Below are 23,568 nucleotides of genomic sequence, written 5' to 3'. Positions count from 1 at the left end.
TTTCGGATCCCTTTCTTTGTCTTAGAACCTCCTATTTATAGACTCTCCAAGCCTTGACTAAGGATGGATTTGGCCTTGATTGTGGGCTTGATTAATTGACGAAAGAACCAGTACTCTATTTGTGGGCCAGTTCGTGATTTGACTCCATCAATTAACATTTGATTTAACTAAATAAAAATCAAATAATTCATTTCTGCTAGATGTTGACATATGTCATTCTTGATGACTCGTTCGATTTGGATGAGTCATATCCATGTGTATGATTTTGTGAGACACGTGGTGCATGCCACGTATGCCCTGACACATTGAAACTTTAATCGTTTGTGAACATTTATTTCACCGAAATTTTGATATCTACAAAACGAATTCAAAATTTGCTATCAAATGAATTAATGAATTTTAGCTGACAATTAAACTGAGTTCCAACACTGCATTCTTGTTTTTGCAGAAAATCCAAAACAAGAATGCAAAAACACAAAAGAAGAAAAAGACAATGTGGGACTTTTCTGTCTATAAACCACATCTTGCAGACTATCTATTCGATGATCTATATTCTAATTAAGTAGATAAACAAATGTACGATCGAGCACTAAGAAAACATTTTGTAACTTTTGGCTTGCATAATAATTTCGCGTGCTCCTCCTATGGGTGAAAAAAGAGCCAGCAGCACGCCCACCACGATCGAAAACTGAAATCAAACACAAAATAAAACATGTGGAGTTTAGCTTTTGCATAATATAAAAAACTTAAAAAACCATAATAATAGTTTGATAAAATAAAGATAGTATGTCACTGAAAAACTCGCTAATATTTTATGAACATCACTCAATTACGCATTGAGATTTGACATGCGCATATGTGTGATGCGCAACGTGTCCGCATATGTGTGATTAGCATGAGAGAAAGTGGGTTTGTGAACATACCCATGAGGCCCACCAGTGCATACTAAATCTTTTTGGTTTGTGAACGACAATCCACATAACGCAAGGCATCTGCACCAAATTCAATTCAGCAACTTAAATGCTACACCTATACTAATTACCAAGATAAATAAAATGTTAAATAATCTGTGTCGTTGTTTCATCAATTGAGATTGTATATGAACTTACGTAATAAGATGTCGAGGAGAACACTAAACCTCCAAATAGTCCTAACAATCCTCCAAAAAATGGAATGCACATTGCAATGAACCCTGCTACGACTGTAAAAAGTTTCAAGAAAATCAAACATCATCTATTCACAAAAGATGTCACATATTTGAGCAAAAAGTGTAAGACATTGGTCATAAATATACCGGCCAGTAGTAGTTTTATTATTCATAGAGAGAATGGTACTTACGTACGTATGCACTGCGAGCAATGAAACGCAATAGTAATCCTGGCTTGAAACGTAAATTATTTACTAAAACTGACTCGATCAGATCAAACACAGGCATTGCAAAGACCTGAATATATATATAATAAAAAATAAGGAAGCATTAGCAATTAATTAAGTAGTTAATTGATAATGCCGTATAACTGTCTTAATGGTATATAATAATGTATGCATGCTTTTACTAGTTATAAGTGTGTGTTTGTTCAATTACCTGATAGCTTCCTATAACATGGAAAAACACCATTAGGTTAGCGGCTGCGATGAGCCAAGCAGGTTTTTCTAGTGAGATGAGAACATCATCCTCTACAGTATTGCCAAAAGCCCAAAAGCCAGAGATTGCAACTGCAAGATAGAAAAATATTACGATGACGTAAGCCACGACAACGCCTCTCCACATTGCAATTCTTGAGGGTTTCTCTGGAGTTGAAGGGATTGTGGCTTGAATCTCTAAAGCCACGCTGTGTCCGGCAAAAGCAAATGCTATTGTTCCTAATCCACCCAACATATCAAATACTTGGCTTGGTGTCGTATGAGATCGAAGCGAATGATCAACATGCTCGTGGTTTTTCACACCCATGATTGTCGATGTCACAAATGCTATCATCGCGTAACTGCATGCAACAAATATATAGCATTATCATCAGAAATAACTAAGAAATGAATGATTAAGAAGGAAGGAATATATACCCGCAAGACATGAGTGCCGCGAGGAGAGAAATTCCTTTCAGAGAATTGAAATTGGGAGATTGGGAGAGCCCTAATTGCAATACAGTAAAGAAGAGGATAAAATATGTTTGTCTAATATGGCCTATGCTTGGAACAACGAGTTCGAAGAATTTTTTCAATGACTTGCCACCAGTGACTGTATACACAATGCATGAAGCCACCTGCACAGTCATCTGCTGAGGCATGATAATCCAGTACCCTAGTTTTGGCCCAAAACAATGCTGCCCTAGTTCCGAGTATCGATCAAAACGCTGCCCGGGTACTATTTCATGCAGTCTAATCAGTTGCCAGAATGAGTAGAAAGTGATCACCCATGACAAGAAAATGGCTGCAATTCCAGGGCCCCTGAACAAATAAATATCAACGTACCATAAGATCAAACGTAAGTATCTCGAAATTTTATTTAGTTTATATGTAGTATATATATTAGCAAGAACTAAATTTCGTACTCGTGTAACTATATATATGTATCTATATATATAATTTTTTTTTTTAATATATAGAAAGAAGAAGAATACATTACCAGCCACATCCTGATAATGCATACGGTAAGCCCAGTATTCCTGCACCAACAACAGCCGTGACATTGTGGAAAGCTGAGTACCACCATTTTGCATTCCTGTCAGCAGTGATGGGCAGCCAGTTATTTATATCGAGTTGCTCTTGGGCCCTTCTAGCTGCTTCATTTTCATTCGTAGTGTTTTCCTGGATTTTAGTTGCATATATACAAATATATATTAGGTTCGTTTACGAACAGCCATCAAGATACAAAGTAGAAACCCAAATGTAAACTGGCTAGATATTGATCTAGTGGAATTATGAGTATATCATAGATAGATCAATGAATCGGCATTCACATATCGGGCCGCTTCCCCGGATTTGGATTTCATAGCAACATTAAATTGTGTATTGTGATTAGCAAAGTACAAAAGATTGCCAGAACAAAACAAATGTGTATATTTTGATGAATCTCATAAACATATGCACTTACCGCTTGAGCACTTGATTGATGTTGGTCGGTCATTGTGGTAGATTGATTAGCTAGCTTGCCAAAGAGAGTTAGTGTCAGAAGTATAGTACTCTGGGGAGCTTAAATACTAAAATTTAGATAGAGTGGAGTCTGCATCTTTGAGATCCTAATTTGTTGGGTGTTGAATTAGTCGTGGAGTCTAAACTACAGTGTTGTGGTGAGCTGAGCAGTGCAGTGGAGAAAATAAAGGAACAACCAGATCAGCCTTATCTGATGTAATTATATGATTACAATGAAGTGATTAATCACTCCATTAGGAAATAAATAATTATCGTAATCAAATATCTTTCCTATTTTCTAGCAATTTGTCCATGATCTTTGCCTTGTAATTTGTTTTGCAAAATTGTTGAATAATTACACTCGCACATAATTCCTCAGCATTTTAATTAAAAAAAAACCCTAGCTGTAATAACCAAATTAAAAGAAAAAATAGAGAAAACCCTAGACACAACAATTTTTGTGGATCTTTAAATTTTGTTAGATCACGAAAATCACTCGAGAAATTTATACAAGAGAAATTATACACATATGAAAGCCTAGTTATTGTTAACCACCATAGGGTAGCTTAGTGGTTAGGGATGAATTCCAAACCCGTATTTCACATGGCTCATATTGGGTTTGATTCCCAGCGCGTGTGATCATACAATGATGGTTAGGGGTGACTGAAATGCCTCAGTAAGTTTTTCCGGCTCCCAAAAAGGTAACCTGCAGTGACGAAGCCACTAGCTGGTCCCTTTAAAAAAAAAAAATCCTGGTTATTGTTTGAGGCAGGGTACATAGTGCATCACTTTGTCAATGATGCACTTCAAGAGGGTGTTATTGAATTGATCTACTGTCCAAACAAAAGAAAAGGTGTAGATATATATATTCACAAAAGCATTAGCAAATGATCAGTTCAATTATCTCAAAGAGCTTATTGGAGTGAAATCAATATACAATTTAAAGGAGAGTGTTGAATTATAAATTGCCACACTGATTTCTTGTTGGCGGAGTTAATTAGAAATGTTGTTGTGAATCTGTGCTTATATTGCCAAGTGGAATTTTGAAATGTATTTGTTCTATTATGACTCAAGGGTCTTAGGTGTGCCACTTGTCTTAGACTCATAGGTTGTAAGATGGATGGCTAGGATTACTTGATGTAACAGTTAGAGGCAAGCTCAAGTGCTCATCACTCTCTCTGAATGAATGAACATTCACTGTTTTTCACAGCTTTTAGAAAATGTCATTCTTTTCCAAAACAATCCAAAAATATACAAACTCGTTTTGATATACATATTTTCTTTTTACATTCATAAATACAATATATCTAATGAATTCTAACATGAACATGTGATTTGGTAGACATACTTTGTTGTCACTAGTTTATCACGTTACAAGCCTTTTAGTAGGATGAATAATTCACCATTTAATATGTGAAAAAAGATTAACTGACAAGATAAACACCTCTAAAACTAGTAATTGATTATTAGGGGGGAATTTCTCGTAATCTCATCCCTAATGAAGATTTTCTCCATTAATAGCACGTTTATGTAAAGGTAATTAGAATCAAAACGGAGAATTGAACTTTGGTTACAAGATACTCTAGTGTTTATGTAATATTGGGGAATAAAAAAAATGGAGCTTTAATAAAAAGGGGTTGGGCTAACTTTAATTTAACCAAAAATCACTCTAAACTATTATTTAATCAAAATGTCTTAAAATTTAATCCTAAGGACACAACTATTCATGTATCAAGCCCTACAAATATAACAACTCACGGACTACATTAAAAGCCCAAACCAACAATAAATATTTTTTTCGAACTTGGTCCTGACGAAATCCAACCAAGCCCATTATCCTATTCAAATCCAAATGTGATCGAAAATTAAATTCCATTTGCTTTTTCCATGGCAAAGCATTAATGTCTACCTTGGTTTTTACACCCTCTCTCTCTCTTTTTTTGGGTTTTCTTCTCCAACCCTCTCTTCTACTCCATGAATTTGCACAAACTTGTCACCAATTTGTTTTCTTTTTTTTAATATTATTACACAGATTTGAAAATTAACTGTGATCGAAAACTGATCGCACGATATACAATGAACGGATACGATTTGAGAATCCAAAGAGGATCCTCATTCATGTTAGTGCATTCACCTTCTTTACCTAATATAATAAAGTTAAAGTTTTACCCTTCTAGAATTTCCAAATTTCACTTTGAAACTTCATGTGCTCTCTTTGTAATTGAATCCAACATTGTACGTTCTATTTCCAAGAAAAGCAAATTCCACATCAAGCAATAGTGTGAGTTATTTTGTTGTAGTTCTAGAAATAGTGTGAGTTATTTTGCTGTAATTTCAAAAATAGTGTAGGTTATTTTGGTTCAGTTTTAAAAAATAGTGTCTAATTTTGGTATAGTTCCAGAAATAGTAGGTTATTTTGGATCACTTTTAGAAATAGTGTATGTTATTTTGTTGTAGTTCCAAAAATAATGGTTATTTTGTTCTCTTTCATAAATAGTGTGAAATATTTTGGTTTAGTCTTTAGAAATAGTATGTAAGTTTGCATTAGTTCCAAACATAGTGTGAGTTATTTTGGCTATGTTTCAAAAATAATGTTGGTTATTTTGCTGTAGTTTCAAAAAGAGTGTAGGTTATTTTGGTTCAGTTTTCAGAAATAGTGTGAGTTATTTTGGCTATATTTTAGAAATAATGTTTGTCACATCCTGGCCCGGGTCCCCCACCACATCCCGAGCTCGACTCCACCATATCACGATATTGTCCGTTTTGGGCCCCGACCATGCCCTTACGGTTTTGTTTCTAGGAACTCATAAGAGAACTTCCCAGTAGGTCACCTATCATGGGATTGCTCTCGCACGAACTCGTTTAACTTCGGAGTTCCAATGGAACCTAAAGCCAGTGAGCTCTTAAAATGCCTCTTGCTAGGTAGAGATGAGAATATACATATAAGGCTTACAGGATCCACTCCCCTGGGCAATGTGGGATGCTACAATCCACCCTCTTAGGAGCCCGACGTCCTCGTCGGCACACTTCCGGTCAGGGATTGACTCTGATACCAAAGTGTCACATCCCGGCCCGGGCCCCCCACATCTCGTTCTCGACTCCGCCGTAGCACGATATTGTCTGCTTTGGGCCCCAACCACGCCCTTACGGTTTTGTTTCTAGGAACTCACACAAGAACTTCCCAGTGGGTCACCCATCATGGGATTGCTATCACACAAACTCGCTTAAATTCAGAGTTCTGATGGAACCCAAAGCCAGTGAGCTCCCAAAAGGCCTCGTGCTAGGTAGAGATGAGAATATACATATAAGGCCTACATGATCTACTCCCCTGGGCGATGTGGGATGCTACAATGTTGGTTATTTTGCTGTAGTTTCCAAAATAGTGTAGGTTATTTTGATTTAGTTTCAGAAGTAGTATGAGTTATTTTGCTATGGTTCCATAAATACTGTGAGTTATTTTGGTTATGTTTCATAAATATTGTAGGTTATTGTGTTGTGGTTCCATAAATAGTGTGAGTTCTTTTGGTTATACTTCAAAAATAGTGTGTACTTTTGCTGCAGTTTCATAAATATTGTGCTATGCATGAAACAAAAACACAATTTGAGGCACCCACAAATGCAACACATAGGTTTTATTCACAAATCCATATCTTTGTAATTTATCTGATCCAAGAAAAAAAGTCCAACATGAAAAATAACCAACTAGAAGTAATCAACTTTTGGATCAACCTATATAATACTGTAAAGTTTTAAAGCAAATGCACATACATGACACATGGTTTCATCTCACAAATTTTTTTCTATGTAATTAGTTTAAAAGACGATTAGAATGTGATGATTCAATTCGAAATTAATTGAACAAAAGACTAAACTAGAGGGGTTTTATTACCTTTTTGTGTTTTAATTGCACTACAACACTAAACTCACCACAAATTAACATACACGTCTTGAGCCAAATACTATAACTTTACGTTTGAATATGAGTATACAACCGACTATTTAAACTAATAGTAAAAAACCAACTAATCTTTTTTTTTTTGGTCGGAAAAACCAACTAATCTAAAAACAAAAAATTGGATCACTGACCAACGATAGAGGCAGTAAGAGCAACTCCACCCATGGAGCCCTCCCCCTGGCAATCCACTATTGAATTCACCCTATTGAACAATAATTGCCTTTAATGAATAGTAACTACCCTTAATGAACAGTAATTGTCATTTGCATCTCCACCCTTGGAGCCCTCCCCCTTGGCAATAGGCAATAAAATATTAGTTTTTTTTGTTTGTTTAAATAATACAAAATACAATTATTTGTAATTTCGGATAAGATTTTTTAAATCGTTCTCGTTGCGCCACGTGTCATTTTATAAAAAAAACAATTATTTAGCAATGGATTTCGATAAGATTTTTATCCAATGTCATTGTGCCACGTGTTGTTATCTTTTGAGAATCTTTGACGATAGATTTCGATCAGATTTTAACTCGTTCAAAATTGCGCCACGTGTCATTATCCGAAAAAATAATTATTGGAGATCAATTTCAATAAGATTTTTATCCAATACGATCGTGCCAAGTGTCATTATCTTTTCAGAATCTTTAAGGATATATTTCGATTAGATTTTTAACGAATGACGGCATGCCACGTGGCCTTATCTACAATCCAATCCTTTCTGAATCGTCCATATAATCCACCATCAATCCTCACAAATCTCACACCAATTTTCTCAACATTTCTATCTCATTATTCATAGTTTCTGCTTCTTCTTCACCATCCATCCTTATAATGTCTTCTTCTTCATCAAGGATGATGTGGGAAATCGATCAGCAAGAGGAAGAATTGTTTAACCAATCTGAAGGAATGTTCAACTTTCAGATATCCGAAAATGAGATGGAAGAGGATGAGGAGCGTACAAGGAGAGATGACGAAACAAGATTGGCCAGAGCCTCACATTCCCGTCGAGTCATCCAGACTGTTGCTCAGATATACAGGCCCAGCCGTTCAAGAAACCTTGATAGAAGTAGGCAACGACTGGGTGAAGAGCTGTTGGACGATTACTTTGTCCATAACAATGCATTTCCTGATACGTACTTCAGACACCGTTTTAGAATGGAATGACATTTGTTTAACAGAATCATGACTGATGTTTGCAACCATGATTCTTACTTTGTGCAAAAGAATGATGCTTGTGGTGTTATGGGTCTCCTGCCTGAGCAAAAAATCATTGCTGTGTTGTGGATGCTTGCAATGGAGCATCTGCAGACCAAGTGGATGAGATAATGAGGATGGGGAAATCAACCATTCTTGAGGCCCTGATGAGGTTTTGCTGAGCAGTCGAATCTTTATACACTGTAGAGTACCTCCGAAAACCTACTCACATGGACTTGCAAATGCTTCTGAAGAAGGGGCGAGATGCGAGGTTTTCCTGGGATGATAGGAAGCATCGATTGTATGCACTGAACGTGGAAAAATTGTCCAAGTGTATGGCAAGGTGCATATGGGGACAGAAAAGGAGCAAAATCTATCATTTTAGAGGTAGTGGCATCTTTTGATACATGGATATGGCACGCTTTTTTCGGGGTTCCGAGGGCTCAAAATGATCTCAACGTCCTTGCCTAATCCCCAGTGTTCAACGACGTCCTGCAAGGGAAGGCACCAAAAGTCACGTACGTCGTCAACGGACGTAGGTACGACGAGCCATACTACCTAGCTGATGGCATTTACCCACGGTGGGAAATATTTGTCAAAACAATGCCACGTCTGCGAAGTGCAAAGGAAAAACACTTTGCAAGCTGTCAAGAAAGGTGGAGGAAGGATGTGGAGCGTTGTTTTGGTATCCTTCAAGCTCATTGGGCGATCGTCAGGGGTGCTGCCAGAATGTTCAATGTAGAGTCACTTCGATCCATCATGATGACGTGCGTCATTCTTCACAACATGATTGTGGAAGATGAGTTCGATTATGATGCGGTTGATGAATATGAGCCAGAGCCAAACACGATGAATAATTCAAGAACACGGATATAGTGTGCGCATGATGCCACCGAAGAACCCGTGCAACACAAGCCATTAGAAAGGGATGGATGTTACAATGAAAGGGTCATTCAACGATATACTGCACTTCAAAGGTCATCTATGCACAATGATCGACAAATTGACTTGATAGAGCACCAGTGGGCATTGAAACAAGCTGAAGATACTTAAGTTTATTTAGTATGTTTGTTTGTATTTGGTGTGTTTATTTAATTTTATTTGGTGTGTTTTTTGTAGTGAGTTTTTTATTATTTGGTATGTTTATGTAATTTTATTTGGTGTGTTTATGTAATTCCATTTGGTGAGTTTTTTAGTTTTATTTTATGTGTTTTATAATTTCAGTATACGTGAACAATTTGATGAATAAAGATTCTATTATTAGGATAAATATATTACGAAATTAAATAAATGTACTCTCACTTTAAATAAAGTACTAACTTCAATAAATTGGAAACAACATAAATAATAAATTACAACCGAAAGTGATTGGAAAACTATGGGCTTCGATTACAAAAAGTACCCTATTCATCATCACTTAACCAATCTGTGGTGCTAGGATCATCTTGTCTTGTTGTGCTAGGACCATCTTGTCTTGATCTCGCTTCTCTTGCACGCCTCCTTTGCACCACATCCGCTTTCTCCGACTGCCAAAAATATTTAGAATTTGGAGACATCCCTTCTAAATGCGTGTTCATAATGTCACGATCTCGTTGTGCAATTCTTTCTTCTCTAAGCAACTCCCTTTCTTGCCTAAGTAGCTCTCTTTCCCTCTGTTCAGCTTGAAATGCTTGTTGAATAGCTGCAGCTTTTGCCTCATCTCTAGCCTTTTCAGCCTCATATTTCACCAATTCTTGTGCCAACGTCAATTCACCTTCATGAGCAAGTTCTTGCATGTACTTTCCATAATCATTCTTGGAAGCACTCCCTTTCCTCTTTGAAGCCTTCTTACCTTCATGTCTAATTGGATAACGGGTCGACCCCGACGCTTGTTCAGGAATGGGCGTTTTAGGCGCTTCTTCTCCATCTTCTTCATCAACATGGAAGCCATGATCGGGTGTATAGTGTGGAGGGGTGTTGTGTAGAGGGGTGCTGTTCATGCATACTTCTGGACCAACAGGCACAACTTTGAATTTAAGACAATCGTTAACAATATTCCATCATTCCCACCGGTTGAATTATTTGTTTCTTGATTTGATTTTGGCAGCATACCATGCTTGTGCTTGAAGTTGCTACAAATGAATAAAAATGAAATTATTAGGTAACAAATAAATAATACAAACAAATAATAATAATGAAATTATTAGGTAACAAATAAATAATACAAACAAATAATAATAATGAAATTATTAGGTAACAAATAAATAATACAAACAAATAATAATAATGAAATTATTAGGTAACAAATAAATAATACAAACAAATAATAATAATGAAATTAGGTCACAAATAAATAATACAAACAAATAATAATAATGAAATTATTAGGTAACAAATAAATAATACAAACAAATAATAATAATGAAATTAGGTCACAAATAAATAATACAAACAAATAATAATAATGAAATTAGCTAACAAATAAATAATACAAACAAATAATTGTAATCAAATTAGGTAACAAAATAATAATACAAACAAATAATTATAATATATTCTTACCTCATCCGCATAATTTGCCCCACTTCGAACATTACTACTAGCTTGTGTCAAGGCATCTCTCCACGTACTAAAGGAATGGCTAAGTATTTTCCAACGACTGGACATCGATTCTTTGGTTCTTTTCCCACCAATTTGCTCAAGAAATTTGGTATGAATTAAACTCCACATTTCTCGCAACTGCATCTTATTACCTGTAAGGGAATTATGAGTAACTTCAACCCAGCTAGTGCACAACGCAATATCTTTTAGAAGCGACCAATTCGTACCTGCATCAGTAGTCATTTTGTGGAAAAAAAATTGGATTGAACCTTTAAGAGAAAGATAGGAATTTGATTGAAAGTAGTTGAGAAAATATGAAATTGTGGTGTAAGGTAGATGGAGAAGAAGTGGTATTTATAGAAAAGTAAAAACAATTTTTTACAATTTTTTTCCAAATTTTTTAGGATTTTTTACAATTTTTTTTAATTTTTATTCAAATAATTAATCTCTACCGTTGGATTTTAAAAAATTTGAATTCCAACACTCCAGATTGTGCCACGTGTCACAACGGTAACTTTTCTTAATTTTAAAACTATTTTTTTTAAAATTTATAAAGCAGATTAATATCAACTGTTGATTTCAGATCGAACGGTTGATATAAAATTAGCTTTTTTTTTATTACCGTTGCAGATCGGACGGCTCGTATTAAAGAGCTGTTGGGATCGAACGGACCGTGAGAAGCCATGTGGCTTCCCAACGGTCACTGGGTTTCTAAGGCGCGCGGGCCCGTGCCCTGAATTCTGGTCGGGCGACGCGCCTCCACTCGCGAGTGAGGGGTACGCGCCTGACGCAAAAAAAATTAAAAAAAAAGGCCAAACGCAGGCCTTGCGTCAACCTAACGTCACAGGCTTCGGGCACCAGGCCTGTCAATCCTTCATGGGCTTGCAACTCGGGCTCCCACCCTCACTCGGGCTCCCACCCTCACTCGGGCTCTCCAAGGCTGGAGGCCTACCCACAGGCCCTCAGGCCTTTTCCTGGACCCTGTCCCTTGAGCAACCACCATGGGTGGAGTTACTCTAACAAGGCTAGCATAGGAGAGATTTTCAGTGTGACCGTTACACAAGATGGTACACCACGTGTCCCTATATAAATGGTGGGTTATGTGTGTTAAAAGGTTAATAACTTGAAAATTAAAAATTTCCACTACTTGCATAAAAACACGTGGTGTACCATCCGTATTCCCGTCATAACTAAAAATTTCTCTTAGCATAGGGAGAGTTTTAATTGGTTGGGCTTAAAAATACTAATAGTTTAGACTATTTTATTATTTTTAATTATTATAGCCCACCCAAGAAGTAAAAGCTTTGACAAGAAGACTACTTTTAGAAAAAGAAAGAGTTAAAAAATATTAAATAAATTGTTTACTTTAGTGAAAGTTCTAAACACATGTCCTAGGTTTGCTAGGGAGTAGTCTATAGATTTTAATATTTTATTATTTTTAGATTTCCTAGGGAGTAGTCACACGGTTTTAAAAACTAGTATTTTATTATTTTAGGTTTCATAAGGAGTAGTCACACACGGTTCTAGATTTTTAGGAGTACTTATTAACTTTTATTATTTTATTCATTTTAATAAGTACTTACACGTTTCTTAAGACTGTATTTTCGGCTTTTAAAAGGTATAACAGTAGCCGATTTTTTTTTTACTTTTCAGAAAGCTTCGGTGACATTTGTGTACAATTCATAGAGACTTAGCCTACAATTGTGAAAGTTTATTGATTTTTCTCATCAATAGGTAAGTTTCTAACTACTTTATTCTTAATTCTTGATGAGTTTATTTGTTTATTGTTTGAATTTTAAGAGTTTGTACTTGAAAATTTCAGTTTCAAATTTAATATATTTTTTTCTGATAGATTTCTTAGAAATATAAATTCTTATATAAATTTGTTTATTGTTTTTCAATTTGTTAGATCAACGTCTCTTTCAATGAAGAGGTCTTTAGAAAAAGATATGATAGTGATAAATTAGAGAGTGATATACCTTTTGCATCTAATGATATTGCACCAGTATCAATTGAGTAGTCTCATGATCCCCACCAAACATCTAATATAACTGAGCCTCAAGAAAAAGTTTTTGATGATGCTTCTTTGGAATGAGACCTGGGAAAACGGATTCAAATACATGAATATCCTATTAATCAACAAGATGAAGTTCGACATGCTTATATCAAAGCTGGACCTTACTGACCAAAACTTCTTGAATATCCTAGGTCTTGGTTTGGATTAGAATATCGTCGATTTCAGTATTCTTGGCAAAGCTAAATAGTAGATTTGGTGAGGAGGCAATGGAACTTCTTATTCTCAGTTCAGCTTTAGAACCAAGAGATGCTTTTGAGGCGTTTAACATTGATCATATTTGCAAGCTTATAGAGAAATTTTATTCCCTGGATTGCACCGAAAAAGAGTTGCATACATTGAGATGCAAGTTGAAAATCTATGAATCAGATGTACCACATCATCTTGTTTCAAAAAATGTCTACTACTTCTGAATTATGTCAGGGATTAGTTGAAACAAAGAGGTCCGAAAGGTACTATTTGATCGAAAGGTTAATTTGACTTGTATTGACTCTTCCCGTTTCTATAGCAACTACTAAACGGGCTTTTTTAGCAATGAATCTTATTAAAACAAGACTTTGCAACAAAATGGAGAGTGAATTTCTAGCAGATTCAATGGTTGTCTACATTGAAAAAGAGCTTGTCGAAAAGATTGATTCAGATGAAATAACAAATGATTTCAATTCCATTAAGAACCGAAGGGCACAACTTAAATAGGTATTTTTTTTCTTTTTATTTGTTAGCTTGTTATGACAAGATTGATGACGTATGTTTCTTTCTATTACAAGTTGCAACTTTAAATGTTCTTTTTGTTAAATCTAGTTGAAACTTCATTTATTCAAAGTTAAATTTCTTACTTCAAAATATTGTTTTTAGGCTTATTATTGTGTAACTTTATGTAAGTAACAAAAAAATTTAACCATTTGATTTTGTAGTAATAATTTTAGTTTAATCCACCCAACAAATAATTTATGGCTCCGCCATTGTCACTAACATAACATATAGCTATCTATGTGGCAAAATTTTTAACTTTTTTGCCCTTCGGTGGAGAATTCACAAAAGCTTCAGTCACATCAAATAAAATTTCTCCGAAAAGGTTAATACATTGCACAAGATAATGAGGATGTGTGTCCTCGAGTCTTGCTATTCTCCAAGGTACCAAGCGCTCATGCCCAACAGCTTGTCAAAAGTTAATCAATAATAAAATGAAAAATCAAACTAACAAGCAACTTTTTATTAATTAAAAAAAAAGGAAAAAAGACAAAATGAAAAGGTGACTTTGCAATCGTTTGCAAAATTCACGCCAAGGCTTCAACAATCGTCGAACAAGACTTTCCGCAATGATGACGTCCATCGCTAGAGGTCGTCCTTAATAATCGGTGTTATTTACGACATAGGACGACGAGTCGTGATTGTTGTAGAAGTGAAGGGATTGGAGGTGGGTGACTAGAGAAGAGAATGATTGGTGTTGGGTGTTGGCAACGATCTCTCATCTTTTTTCCTCTCCTTCTTTGGGAGAAGATCGACTGCCATCAGTCATGAAGAAATTGGGGAGACACAGCATAGCTGAGATATCCATAAGGAACAAAGGCTTGCCGTTAGGGACAAAATAGGAAACTCATTGTTTGGGCCATTTTAATTGGACTAGTTTAGTGTTGGGCTTTGTCCTAACCATTAAATAAAGTTATTGCATGGTTTTTGGTTAACATTCAAAGTTTTCAAACCATTTTCATTAGTTTTCCTTAAAAAAATGTGATTTTGCATCAAATCAATAAAAAGTTATCATATTGACAATATATCAACAATATTTATGTTAATTATAAATAGGTTAATAATATATTATGATACTTAAATGCATTTAAAATAAACAATAATTACAAAATCTGCCACTACAGTTGTCACCCACTTGAACTGACATACTATTTCTCATATTTTTCTATTTTGGAATAGGTCAATATGAATTAAGACACTGCATTGCAATGTATGTTTCGTGATTCTGTTTTTCACATTTGGATTCAAACGTTGTGTTGTAGTGTCTGTTTCCTGGTTCCATTTTTTCCATCACTAATCGTGAGACTCTTGAGTTTTGCATTTGAATTCAGACACTGCAATGCAGTGTTCGTTTCCTGGTTCATTTTTAACATTATTTTTACACTTAGATTCAAACACACCGTAATGCAGTGGCTATTTCTTGTTTTTTTAGTTTTTATTTTTTTATTTTTTGCATTTTGATTCAGACACTGCAATGCAGTGTCCATTTTCTGGTTTTGTTTTTATATTAGTTTTACATTTGGATTCAGACACTGCAATGCAGTGTTCATTTCCTGGTTTTATTTTTACATTATTTTTACATTTCGATTCAGACACTGCAATGCAGTGCCCATTTTTTTTTTTTTTTTACATTTTTATTCAAACACTGCAATGCAGTGTCTGTTTTCTGGTTATGTTTTTTATGCAATATCTGATTTAGGTTTCAATTAAAACATGTCGAAATGCAATATGTCTTTCATTCTTGATCCTAAACCTCTAACGCAACAAAAAAACCCAGAAAGTCAACTTGCATGTTCCAAAAAAAAAGACCAAAATTGAAAATAAACTGATTTCAAAATTTCCATTCTTTCTCCTTCCTCCGTCCATCATTTCTCTCTGTGTGAATTCAATCAACAACACCCTCCCCTCTTGATCTCTCATTGCTATTATAAACTCAATTGACAACCACTTTTCTAGCCAAGAATCAATGAGATTAGCCATGGATTAATGAAACTCAGTGGTAAATCGATAAGATATAACATCCGAACGACAAATTTAGTGGTGGCGATGAAATTTTCATGCCCACTGCTACAACTTAAGTGATTTTTACTAATGGGCTTTCAAGTATAGATTCATATATCAACGAGAGAGAGAGGGGGGAGAGAGAGATTTTTATTGCTGGTTTCAATTATGGATTCATGGCTTGTATTGATTCATCAACGAGAGAGAGATAGAGAGAAAGGCATTTGGGTTATCTTCACATGCAGAAAAGAGAGAATTTTTGGAAAAATGATCATGAAACTTTTTATGATTTAATTTGGGACAAATTAATTTTATAGCTGTTTATATGGGCTTGAAACTCATGTGACATTCTTCATTGACTTATGCCTAATTAACAAAAATATTTCATTGATTAAGTCCAAAATAAAAATTGACCATTGATATATGGTTCATTAGTAAAGTTTTTATTGACCATTTACTAAATTTCCTATAAAATAAAATTGGTGGGACCTACACAAATTTTGAAACCCAATTCCAAAATTTAGAGGAATTGGATTCCCTACATTTAGGTGGTAGTTGAAATTCGAGCAATTAGATTTTTCCTCCCCATTATACCTCACTTGTTTCTAAAAGTTCAAGATCACCCTTCATATTAACCAACATTGCCAATCGTAGTTCAATATGGAATTATAATAACACTAATTAAAATAAAAATAAAATTTCGGTGTGTTTAATATTTGGTGGATAAAGGAACTTAACATTTTTTCCCTATTAATTAGTATATCAAATTTAACCAAAAAAATTAATATATGTTGTAAGCATAATTTACTGAACTATATAAAGGCCATAGAGAGAGAGGAGGTGTGGCACATAGAGAGAAAAGAGATATGTGTAATTGTGAGGTGTGTTCTATTTCACCCCATTGTGCCTTTATTTATAGTTGTAGAATAGGTAAAATCCTTACCCTTTTAGAATTACAACTCTTAATAGTTAATCAACTTCTAATAGGAATATAAGAGATATCCCTAGATATTCTAAGATTTACACAATCACATTCCTAATCTAATAGGACTGCAACACTCTCTCTTGAGTGTGTAAATACTCAAGTAAATAGTGTATCAGGTCTTCAGTGATGAAGCAAGACAGTTGATGAAGTTGTCGGCACAATAAGCTAATGCGAGTCTTATATCAATGGAAGAATGCATAAAAAGTAAAACTCACAAAATCTTGTTATGGTAAAACCTAAGGTGTGAGAAAAACCCAAGACTAAGGAAAAAAGTGAGAAGTTGCATTAAGTCAAAACTATATGTCTTTTGGACGCAAGTAAATAGCTCACAAGGGTATGATCAGCCCAGGATGGGTGCCTCGTTAAAACCTAGTTTGGTAGCAAAAACCCAGTGGGAAAAATGCTCCTAATTGTAGGGAAAAATGGTACATTAAGATCAAGTGAGTATACTTCTAGATACTCCATCTGAGTTTGACAAAACTTCCAAATGAGAACTACAAGCATTCCATATGAATAGTTAGACATACCAATTCCTCGGACATGCTTTTGGAAGGTTGACTTCGGCAGTGACGTCGTGTAGAGGTGGACAAGGTTGTCTGAGATCAGCTTGCATGACTTCAATCTCCTGATGCTTTTCTAATGTAGATGTAGACGCAATATGTCTTGGCATTAACTTCGTTGATGTATCATGTCTTGGTCGAGTGGATACATGTAGCATAGTCTTCATGGATCGTTGTTGGGACTCAACGATGGATGAAAACAGCAAGTACTTCGAATATGCTTAACAAGAACTCCTAACCATGTCTCACTTATGGTGTAGTGAAGTAAGGTGAGTTTTGGAATGATTCGAAGATTTTGAAACTAAGGTCATATCGTGGACCTCCAAGATATTGCGATATCCCTAACAGTAAAGACATAACCATTTGAGAATTTTGCCTTGTGCGAGTTTGATAAGTAATGTGCGTCAGCATAACAAACAAGGCAAGCATCATTATGAGGATCAGGAGGGTTGGATCCGCTCGAGATACGATGGGATTTGCCCTCATAGTATGTCATATCATGGCCCGGGCCCCAACCGCATCCCAAACTCGACTCCACCATAACACGATATTGTTCACTTTAGGCCCCGACCATACCCTTATAGTTTTGTTTCTGGGAACTCACATGAGAACTTCCTAGTGGGTCACCCATCATGGGATTACTCTCATGCGAACTCGCTTAACTTCAGAGTTCCGAAGGAACTCAAAGCTAGTGAGCTCCCAAAATGCCTCGTACTAGGTAGAGATGGGAATATACATATAAGGCTTACATGATCCTCACCCTTGAACGATATGGGATCTTACATAATACCTTCAAGGTATGTCTTTAATACCAATTTAGTGGTTGCGAGGTAGTTTTCTCAAGCTCTTCTAGAGTCTAAGTGAAATTCGTGTCAACGACATAAGCTGTAGCTCTAGCAATTCAGAATAAAACTTCATAGTTTAACATGTAAGGGCATTCATTCAATCCTTAACTAATCAAATAATCACTTAGACGTGTATACCACATCTGTCATATTATTTCAATCCATAAGTGAACGCTTTAAACAAGTTAAGAGGGTGTTTTGTGGTTTGGAACTATTTGAACCAGTCAATGTAATTCTTTGGGAACTTACATATAAATCTCTGTATCAATATCCCAATGGAGAAAACACCAACCACATTTCATAATGCTATTATCAATCACAGGATGTTTGAGAGAAACCTTGCGCCTTAAGGCGTGCATCATATCACAATATTTTATTCATCTCATAACGCTTCATTTCTCACTTGTAACACAACAAGGTTACCTTGGACAGTGTAGGAACGATAGGTCCAAAACACACTTTGGTAAGCAATTTGACCTGGATTGTAATTTTGGTTGTCCAATCAATTCTACGTTGTCGCTTAATCAATGGAACACGGTTCGATATCATTGCTTTTCATTTATGTCGGTAGCTACCATATAAATGAAACCATTATCAATGGTAGTCTCATTTCAATTCCATTTAGCACATCTAAATTAGTATACTGGACCAAGAACTTCAAGTTTCGGGAGTAATCCAGATTAATCTCATAAGATGGAAATGATTTGAGACAATGATCAAGTATAGATTCATTGTTGTGCCGTATCTTCCTCTTCTAGGGAAGTGAATCCTACAAACTGAGTGATCTGTCATGCTCCAGGTTAAGACAGATTAATTGGCTATTCACCGGTGTACCAGACTGTTCAACATGGGCATCCAAACCGTCCAACAGGGGCGGCACACCCTTCAGGGATGTTGACTCGACGTCTATCCTTGCAAGCATGTTTGCAGCAACTGGTATATGATCTCGTCACTATAGTTGTTCAAAGGAATACATTTGGAGCAACATTCTGAAAGCTAGAATTTATCGCACTTGCTTATCACACTTGTGTGATATAGGATCAATATGTGACATAATGGGCAACGTCCATGCAAATTCGTGCCGTTCTACAGGAACATTGACATTCTTATCTTACCTTAACGACAAGAAAACTGTCTTATTATAGTGATACAAATGAGCAGTAAAGAGATTGCGTGCAAAGGCTCTAAAAGAACTAGTATGAAGGAGAATCATAATTGACAAAGATTCACATTCTTCTTTGAGGACCCATATTGGTATGTTGTAGTGGCGCAACTTGGCACATGGAATGCACACCCAAATGTGTAAATACGAAATTCGTCAGGTTCGTACCTAGTAACCAACTATAACGTCAAATAGGTTGGGTGGCAATTGGCCTCAAGGCATACCAACAAAGCTGTGTACAAGATTGCATAGCCCTAGGCAGAAACCGAAAACTTGGTACGTTCACCAAAATCTGGGCAACCATTTAAATTGCGCTTTATGATCACTAGGTAAGGCTATTTGGGATGAACATGGGAATTCGATGTTTAATTATAAACCCAAAATACATGCAATACTTTATCGAAAACCGTCGATATAAACTCTTCAGCATTATCCAGTCTCCCGAATTTTAAGGGATAAGTAGGGTGGTGAGCCCTTAATTGGCCATGAGATTTAACAGCATGTGTGTGGACAAACATGTGACTAGTTTGCTGATTCATCAACCAAAACCATAAGTATTTATATGGTCCGCATTTTGGTTGGATTAGTCCACATATATTCCCTTGAATCCATTGTGAAAAGAGAGTTGTTTTGTATCTTTGATAGGGATGATTTAGAAATCAAATTTCCCAAAATGAGCGGGTTTTGGCTAAGTGTGCTTGTAGGCACAAGATCCTTACTTCGGGTAAAGAGATGCGTTGTAGCATCATTATTCGACCTAAGTGTCCTAAAAAGGTCATGCCAAAACAAGTACACTACTCAAATCACCTGGCTCCAAGCCGGCCACATGTGGCGTGTTTCTAGTTGGAAGACAACCTATTGGCCCTAAATCAAAGCTTCATGCTCATTTTTTGAGGTGGTACAAAGATATTTCACTCTATTTTCTTCAGTGGTTTCATTGATGATCGTTGTTCTTTCGAATATCCTTAAAAACTCAATGACATAGAGAATTTAAGGTCCTTTAAATGGTAATTCAGTACCATTCATACAATGAGGAGCGTGCCAATGCTTTTAATCAAGTTGGATAAACTCGAATTGGGTTTGGTAGGCTCTAGCCGAAGCTAGAGGGGTCTATTTAGTAGGTCTCTACCGAAGCAGAATGGTACCATTCAATGCACCTTTGCCGAAGCAGAGCATGCCTTTCGGTGCATCCTTGCCGAAGCAGGGCATCACCATTCGGTAGGCTTGACTGAACTGGGTTGAGCTATTTGGTAAACTTTAGTCGAACTAAGTCTGTACCTTTCTTTCACGTTTGTGGTAGTAATCAAATCCGAGAATTTGGTAACCTTCCAGTTTCTACATTGTTGCGTTAGGAGAAAGTTAGAAACATGGAAGGATGAGAAAAGTATTCTCTAGTAAAAATTCTATCAGATTTATAAACTTCAGAATTGTACTCATTCATGGACATAATCATGGTGTGCTTTAGGCAATGTCTTTCATGATTAGACAGTCCGTATGAGCGAGCAAAAGAGCCATGGAATCCTCGTGCGGGAGGTATTTTCGTTTGTAATGCTTTGGGCATAAGTCTCCGAATGAAGATCATGGCAAAGGCTTATTCAACTCTTCCATGCCATTATTGGCTTCAATGGTTTCTCAGCTTCTTGATAGTCAAGTGGAGATTCACATCTTGTACTCCACATAAAGTGGTTTTTAATAGAAACGTCCAAATCAGGAAAATCGAACTTGTGATGGTTCGACAATCCACTGAATTGGAGGGAACAAGATTGTGATTGGTGCTATGGGAATGAATCATCCATAAGCATCAAAGTTAGAACATTCGGGTTCTAAGACATGGTTTTCATGAAAAATTTGGGTTTTCATGGGTGTATTATTTTAAGAAAACTTTAGGTTTCAAAGGTACTAAATTTGAAACTACAGGTTCAATTTAGTTTTTAAATGTTTAGTTCATAAAAGAGAGGTTCCTGCAAAAGCACATAATACAATACGCTGATTTAATGTAGTGGATTTGAGTTGCTTCAGGAACTCAAGTGTAAGTGCTTCGGGACTACGAAAGGATGTCACGGTTCAAAGAAGATAAATAAATTATTGAATCGTTAATGTCCAAAAGTGATATTCAGGTCAATAATTTTGGATTTCTTGTCAGATTTATGGACTGCAGGTCGAAAAAGTATAGCCTAAAAGGGTTTGGGCTTGGGTGTCGTGAGTAGGGCAAAACCCTAGAGGCATTTTGGGCTTGGGTTGGCTACAAAAGGCAGGCCACATGCCGAGGGTTCTTAAGCCCAGCAGCAAGCTGCTGGTATATATGGGTCGAGACCATGGCGCGGAAGCAAGCCCAATTGCGTGGGCTAACATATAGAATCACGGGCCATGGCAAATGCAAGGCCCAACAAGCACAAAGCTTGCTGGCAGATTGGGCCATGATCATAAGGACGAGCCAAGAAGTCTACGGGCTTCCATAGCGAGCAGGCTGGGCTTCGAGCCCATGCAAGTTGACCAGGACGAAAGCCTGGGGGGTGTCTATGTGGTTGTAGCAAGGCCCATAGGGTTACTGCTATGGTGGTGCACAGTGGCCATACTTTGTTTTTTTTTTCTTTTTTCGACAAAGTTAGGGTTTGACAAACCCTAAATTGCTTCTAATTTCTTTTGATTCTTTGACTCACAAATTCCACATAGCAATAATTGCGTAATGCATGAAACATGTATATATATATATTGACAATATATACAATATATATATAAACAATATATATATATATATATATATATATATATATATATATATATATATATCGGAAGGTAAATATAAATGTAGAGGGTTCATGCACCATGGGGAATGTTCTCATGCTTCATGGTTGTTTCAAATACCTTCCTTTATTTTAAGTGTACCTGATTGGTAGAAAACATCAAAAGCCCTTGAATTTGTTAAAGATCTTGCTCGGAAAGTCGGAATTTCATCTCCAATGCGTTGTATCACGTTCAACATAGAAAAATTAAATTGAATCAATAGCATGTAGATCAATTCAATAAAATAATAAATTGATCATAAAAAGAACGATTAAAACGTAATATTCCTCTGATTGAAGAATAAATTCTTTTTAGCGCAGCGTCAAGAGCATGCTGATAATGTGTTATAAGCATAATTTACTGAACTGTATAAATGCCATAGAGAGATAGGAGGTGTTGCACATAGAGAGAAGAGAGATATGTGTACTTATGAGGTGTGTTCTATTTCATCCCATTGTGCCTTTATTTATAGTAGGATAAATAAAATCTTTACCATTTTGGGATTAGCATTTTGATATAGATGCCTCAAATTTGAATTTTTTTAATCAAACATCTATAACTTTTAAACTTTTGATCAAACATTCTTCTACTAATTTTTAATTAAAAATTATGGTTTTTATTGTATTTAATTAACCAACTAGTTCAGAAAATAATATCACAAATATTCTGAAATCACCACAAACATCCTATCTTATCTTATCATAATTCGTTCAAAATGAATTTTTCTTATTCAAATAATTTGTTGTTTTAAATTCTAAAAACACATAAACATCCTATTAACATACAATTATGAAATATAACATGCACATATATTAAATATAACGTACCAATCATTTGGTACGTTGTATAAATTTAATCTAGGTACGTATTAGTATTTTGGTATGTTATAAAATATTGTTTTTGGTACGTTATGTAATTCTTTATTTAGTACGTACCAAGTTATTAGTACGTTGTATTATCCTTATTTTGGTACGTACAAAACTTATGGTACGTTATGTGTAAGTTGTGTAACCCAAAAAAAAGATAACTTTTCACATTACAACATTGCACTAAAAAAATATTTTGTCAACTCTTAATAATTAATTATTGGAATAAGGACTCATTTTAAATAAAAATAAACATAAAAATGTGATAACTCTTAGTTCACGTTTCTACTATAAGTAGTTGTTAAAAAATTCAAATTTGTTTTCAGTTGCATGAAATTAGGCAGTCTAGTCTACATCTCAATTTTAATTATAAATGAACTCTTGATTTTTTTTATAATCTATATAAAATGTTGAGTTGGAAATTGGAAAAACTATATTTCATCCAATTAATCTTGAACCCCAGTAGATATAATTGAATCCTTAAATTGAGGAAGGGATGAGATTCCATAAAAATAGCAATAAATTAATGAATATTATTGAGTGCATTTTTTTACATAGAAATGAATTTAAAAGAATTTATAAAATAATTAAATTAAGAATATACCTAAAATATAAAATTTAATTAAAAGTAAAAGCACTTTAATCAAAAGTTGAAAAGTAACAGATGTTTAATTTAGAAAAATATAA

General features: G+C 35.4%; 2 protein-coding genes across 2 annotated transcripts in view; both read right to left on the bottom strand.

The window, feature by feature from the left end:
* The window catches only part of LOC126601838 (uncharacterized), an 89,936-nt gene that overhangs the window by 61,220 nt on the left and 5,148 nt on the right, over positions 1-23,568 (bottom strand). The window lies entirely within an intron of this gene.
* Positions 367-3,149, bottom strand: LOC126601834 (lysine histidine transporter-like 5). Its single transcript, XM_050268605.1, has 8 exons — positions 3,092-3,149; positions 2,624-2,805; positions 2,062-2,445; positions 1,586-1,985; positions 1,339-1,444; positions 1,110-1,201; positions 924-992; positions 367-688 (listed from the first exon to the last, which is right to left on the bottom strand). Exons 1-8 carry the CDS (start codon positions 3,122-3,124, stop codon positions 590-592), a joined length of 1,365 nt encoding a protein of 454 aa, XP_050124562.1. The 5' UTR covers positions 3,125-3,149; the 3' UTR covers positions 367-589.

Source organism: Malus sylvestris, chromosome 15 (assembly GCF_916048215.2).
Source record: "Malus sylvestris chromosome 15, drMalSylv7.2, whole genome shotgun sequence".
Lineage (NCBI taxonomy): Eukaryota > Viridiplantae > Streptophyta > Magnoliopsida > Rosales > Rosaceae > Malus > Malus sylvestris.
This window is presented reverse-complemented; position numbering and strand designations above follow the sequence as displayed.